Raw genomic sequence first — 5956 nt, forward strand, 5'->3', positions numbered from 1 at the left:
GCTACAATAAAAATTTAATATTAATATATATATATATATATATATGTGTGTGTGTGTGTATGTGTATGTGTGTGTGTGTGTGTGAGAGAGAGAGAGAGAAATATAGATAGAGAGAGAGAGTCAGGTTCAAGAGGAAACTTTAAAAAATGAAAAACTGGGGAACACTTTGATAACCGTTCATCTAGACCGTACATACAAGTAATTTGTAAGCAATTTGTCCAGTATGCATAGATGCATAACATGCACACGTTCATAAACCAAAAAACAACTTCAATTACTTATATGCACATGTTCATACTGTTCAGATGAACGCTTACCAGGGTGTTCTTCAGTTTTTCATTTTTTTAAGAATTTCCCTTGAACCCCCGTATATAATATAATATAGATAATATTAATATATTTTACAGAAATCGTAATATATATAGGATATATGTATTCAATATTAATAATAATAATAATAATTCATCATATAGGGAGTTAATTAAAATAGATATCCATAACCGGAACATGGTGTAGCTGTTTTTCTTGTTTTTTGCTCGCCGATCTAGCCGCTTGCTAGTCTTGGTTTTTAATTTATTGGCCGTTAAAAAAAAAAATAGATATCCATAAATTATTAGCCATTTTTAACATAATGGCAACCACAACTTCCAAAAGTATAACAAATATTTCAATATAGACATGATATATGATAGCAACTGACAACTACATAGACCAGATATATACATTACTTAAATTAAAAACTATAAAGCACAAGGACCAAATTCATTAAATTAAACAAAAACGTTTATTTGAATGTGTCTAGGATTAGATATATCAAATGTTTTAATAATTTATGTTTAATAATTTAATAATTTTAAATTGCACAAGGACCAACACCTATCTATCTATGACCATATATCACTCTCAGCTCTGTAGAAAACTAAAAAGGAAACAAAAACGTGCAATTGACTTAATCATATGGATATCGTCATGACTTCATTATTTACGTCTATATAACCAAAAAAAACTACTTGCAGAGGATCATAATATTTCAACAAATGGCACTGCATTTTCTCTTCCTTCTTCTCTCTCTTCCCCTTGTCTGTCTTCTTTCCAAAACTTTCATAAGCAAATCAAGATTCAATCCACCAGGCCCTCCAACACTTCCCTTTATTGGAAACTTGCACCAAATCCATCTCTCAAACCTCCATACTTCTCTATGGCACCTCTCCAAATCCTATGGCCCGATCATATCTCTTCGCTTCGGTTTCATCCCAGCCATCGTTGTTTCTTCAGCAAGTCTAGCTAAAGAAGTCATGAAAACCCAAGATATTATTTTCTGCAGTAGGCCACCATTACGTGGTCAATTAAAGGTGTCTTATGATGGCCTCGATGTAGCTTTTTCACCCTACAACAAGAACTGGAGAGAGATGAGAAAGATTCTCATGCTTCATTTGTTAGGCCCTAAAAGGGTTCAATCTTTTAGACATATCCGAGAAGATGATGTCTCAACTACTATGAAGAATATACATGAGTTGGCTCTTTCCTTTAAGCATGTAAACTTGAGTGAAATCATGAAGAGCATGACCAGTAACATGATGTTAAGAGTAGGTTTTGGTATGAGGTACCAAGATGGACATGAAATAAAGGAGGTTCTTCAATTACTTACTGAATTTCAGGTAGTGCTGGCAGAGCTCTTTCTTTCAGATCTTTGGCCTGGTCTGCCTTTTATGGGTTTGGTTGATAGGTTATTGGGCAAGGTGGATCGGGTAGAGAAATGCTTCAAATATTTTGATTCATTTTACCAACAACTCATTGATGAACACCTCAACCTTCAAAACCCTAATAAGTCGCATGATCAGGAAGAAGAGGACTTCATCGACATTTTACTACGACTTAAGAAAGATCAACTCTTCAATCTCACTTACGATCACATTAAAGCCGTGCTCATGGTAATCACTATATGCTCTCTTTATATTGGCTCAATAAAAGTTTATGATATATCTCTGAAGTAAAACGTTTACTTTAATATCTATGCACAAATGCATTTATAGTGATAGAGATATGGACGTATACTAGTATGCATGGTCATTTTCCCTCAAAACTTTTGTAGTTAGACCAATTTTATAGCCAATACATGTATATTATTCATGAATGTGAAACATACGGTACTCTTTTTTCAGATTATGAAATAAAATAAAGGGTAAAATGTACAAAATAACAATCTACTTTTATAAATTTCTTTATTATAGCATTGTACTTCCAGTTTTTCTTATTACAACAATGTACTTTCAAACTATTTTCTATTAGGACATTATACTTTGAAAAATTTACCTATTATAGTATTAGGTAATCTTTTGATTTAGATTTACCCATTATATCAGGTTTTCATGCCACCTCATTAGGTTGTCCATATATACTATAGGGATGTGACTTTCTTACTACATCATTGTACTTTTAAAATTATTTTATTATAACATCTACTAGTTTTTATTAAACACTATATTTTTAATTTTAATATTTAGATATTTTACATGTTATTTAATAAATATATTAAATGAATTAAAAAAAATCCTAAAAATATGTGTTTTTTGAAAAAGAAAATAAGAATTGTTCATTTCTTACCAAAAAAATATTATCTTTTAAAGAATATATTATATTTGTTCAAAAACTTTTACTTGACGTTATATATTAAATTTTTGAATTATTTATTAATATAACAATATTAAAAAATTATATATCACAATTTATGTCGTTAACATTTTAAAGAGAACTTTAAAGATAAGTATTTATTTAAACAACATAAAATAAGAAGTGTTATCTTTTTTACAAAGAAAATGAATCTCGAAAATAATGTTTCATATTTATTTAAGAAATATTTTACTCTAGAATATTTAATTTGCATGTAATTAACTTAATAAGGAAAAGTCAAAAAAATTAATTTGTTTTTTTAGATCATAGTAATGAAAAATGAAAATCACTAATAATAATTTGAAATAGATTTTTTTTTTATTTTAGTCAAGTCATCAAACTGATGTGTCATCCACATCACCTCATTAAAGCCACACACGCAAAAAAAAAGTCAAGGGGTTTAACCGGATTATAAGGTAACAGGTTAGCATTGCTATTATGGGTAGATTTTTTAAAGTACGATGTTTTAATAAAAAATAATTTAAAAGTACATTATTGTAATAAAGAAAAACAAAAATAGAAAATTTATGAAAGTAAGTTGCTATTTCATGCATTTAACTCTAAAATAAACATATCAAATAGTTTCATATTATGAAACAAATACATGTTAATCAATAATTTAAATCTTAGATAAAACAATATATATATATATATATATAAATATATATATATGTATATATATACATGTGAAATAATACAATTGAGTCTGGCTCACATGGTGTTCAATATTTTTTGGTTTTCTCACAACCACTCAAAAGTTAGAAACACGAGCCAATCTCAGCACGATATTGTTTAACAAATAATTTTGTTCTAGTTTATGATTTATGATATGGTTTTACATGTATTTGTTTCACAATCTGGAACTTACAAACATATGTCATTTGTTTATTGGTGGCATCACCTAGCTATTATTTTGGGAATTAATTAGGATCTTACGGTCTTTCTTTCTTTCTTTGCTTTCTTGGTTCCAATATCTATTTGTTTCCATTCTTCTTGTTTTAGAATGTATTGGTAGCGGGAACGGATACTATTGCTGTTACCGTGGTTTGGGCGATGACAGCACTAATAAAGAACCCTAAAGTAATGAAGAAAGCACAAGAAGAAGTAAGAAATGTGGTTGGAAAGAAGGGTAAAGTAGATGAGGATGATCTTCCAAAACTTACCTATCTAAAGGCAGTGGTAAAAGAGACCTTAAGATTATACCCTCCGGCTCCTCTTCTAATACCACGAGAAACAACAAAAGATGCCATTTTACATGGCTACAAGATCAAGCAAAAAACCCTAGTTTTCGTGAATGCATTGGCTATCGGAAGGGACCCTAAATGTTGGGAGACCCCGGAGTTGTTCTTGCCCGAGAGATTTATCGGTAGCGATATTGACTTTAGAGGGAATGATTTTGAGTTCATACCGTTTGGGGCCGGACGAAGAATCTGTCCAGGAATCTCGATGGGAGATGTTATGGTGGATCTTTTACTTGCTAATCTTATTTACTTGTTTGATTGGGATTTGCCTGATGGCATGAGGAAGGAAGATGTAGACTTTGAGGTTTTGCCTGGAATAACCATGCACAAGAGAAATGAGCTTTGCCTTTTAGCTCATGTTAACTTGTAAATGATTATCACCCAAAAACTTTCGGTCTTTCAAAATAAATTTTCATATTTATGTTTTAATTTGTACCAAAATAAATATTTATTTTCAAGAACAGGTGTTTGGTTTCCAGTTCCACCATTAATCATGAGATGAAGAAATATGTTACACCATTTAATGCAGTGTGTTGTGGTATGGTTTAAGTGTTTTGTACCTTAAGGATCTTGTTGTGAACATTTATTTTACAGCGAAGAGAGTATTTATTATATTTGAATGGTAGAAAAATAGTTTTTTATAAAAAAAACCCAGTTGTTTCAGAACGTACTAGTTGTGCATCCGTGCATTGCAATGAGATGTAAAATTTGTACAAAAGGAAGCATAAATATTCAAGTTAAATACGTTTTTACCAAATAAAATATATATAGTTATATCTAACTTACATAAATGTGAGAAAGGGTTAATTCTGATAACCTTATGGTTGTCAAAAATATATTTTATTATATATTAATTAATGTTTGTTAGGTGAACAGTTATTTTGAATATTATAATATAGTAAAACAGAGATTCTCATAAGTATAGTCTTAGAAACAATCACAATCACAAAGATGGCTTACATAAACAAGAATACCTTAGCATATTTTCATTTCAATGTGAGGAGTAAAATGTATCAAAGCTTGGTTTTAGTTATATTTAGTGTAACAAACAATATTTTCCCCCCTTATTTTGTGTCTATTTTGACTTATAACCTACTGACTTGATAACATTGTATGTATACATGTCAAGTGGTCAATTAAATTGTAAAACTGAATATATAGATTACAAAGTTAAATTATAGAACCACAAGGGTGGTGCCTGATTGGTTTGAACTTGGCTCCAACGGTCAAAAGTACCAGGAGGTCACAGGTTCAAATCCAAGGAGGGATAAAAATCCCCTTGTGGCCACGGAGGTTCAAATGCGGTGACTCCGAGCTATCTGCAAAGCACGTGGTCGCTCTGAGATTAATCGGCTCGCATAACGGATTGGATATCCATGTTAATCAAAAAAAAGTTGAATTATAGTTTTATTTTTATTTTTGTTAAAAACTCTTGATTTTTTATTTTTATAATACGTTTTTCCTGATTTTCATAGAAACTTAATGGCTACGACTTCCATCTTCGTTCAAAATTTAGGGTTCGAGTTCTTCTAATTCCAATTTCCATCTACGTTGAAAGTTCTTGAAGCTATGAGATCTTTGTCCCAACTACAATTAAGTTGTAGGAATTTAAAAATGGCGCAAGAGACCTAGAGAAAGTAAGAGTCTGTTTGTTAACAACTTAATAAAACTCACAACTTATTTGATCAGCTATATATGATTGTTTGGTAGTTACTTAATAATATAGAAAGTGCTCTTAGGGGGATTAATAATGATTGACACCATTCAACTCGTGTTTGAGCCTGTCTTTGGATTTTGTACATAACATATTTGCTCACCAATGGACACCATTCAGCTCGTTCGATCTTGTTGACGATCATAACATCCATTATATTAGACTCAGTAAGTGCTTTAGAAATGAAAACCCAAACTGGCAGAAAATCAAGTGCATCAAAATGAAAAATCAAAGTTTGTTAAGAAAAAAAAATCGTCTTGTTTTGACATAGAGCTAGCAAATATATGCAATCTTGCTCTATTGCTACCTGGCCACTTTGGTTACATGATCT

At 30.7% G+C, this 5956-nt stretch overlaps 1 protein-coding gene across 1 annotated transcript; it reads left to right on the top strand.

The window, feature by feature from the left end:
- The first annotated feature begins 1037 nt into the window (after positions 1–1037).
- LOC112510127 (cytochrome P450 71A1-like) lies at positions 1038–4281 on the top strand. The gene is made up of 2 exons (XM_025115432.1): positions 1038–1931; positions 3673–4281. Exons 1-2 carry the CDS (start codon positions 1038–1040, stop codon positions 4279–4281), a joined length of 1503 nt encoding a protein of 500 aa, XP_024971200.1.
- The last annotated feature ends 1675 nt before the right edge of the window (positions 4282–5956 follow it).

The sequence above is a fragment of the Cynara cardunculus genome, assembly GCF_001531365.2.
Source record: "Cynara cardunculus var. scolymus isolate 2C chromosome LG 3, CcrdV1, whole genome shotgun sequence".
NCBI lineage: Eukaryota > Viridiplantae > Streptophyta > Magnoliopsida > Asterales > Asteraceae > Cynara > Cynara cardunculus.

Excerpts from the sequence above, each read along its gene's own strand:
- LOC112510127 (XM_025115432.1), top strand. The coding sequence starts at position 1,038 with ATGGCACTGCATTTTCTCTTCCTTCTTCTCTCTCTTCCCCTTGTCTGT. Across the intron at positions 1,932-3,672 it reads ACATTAAAGCCGTGCTCATG|AATGTATTGGTAGCGGGAAC; the intron begins GTAATCACTATA and ends TTCTTGTTTTAG.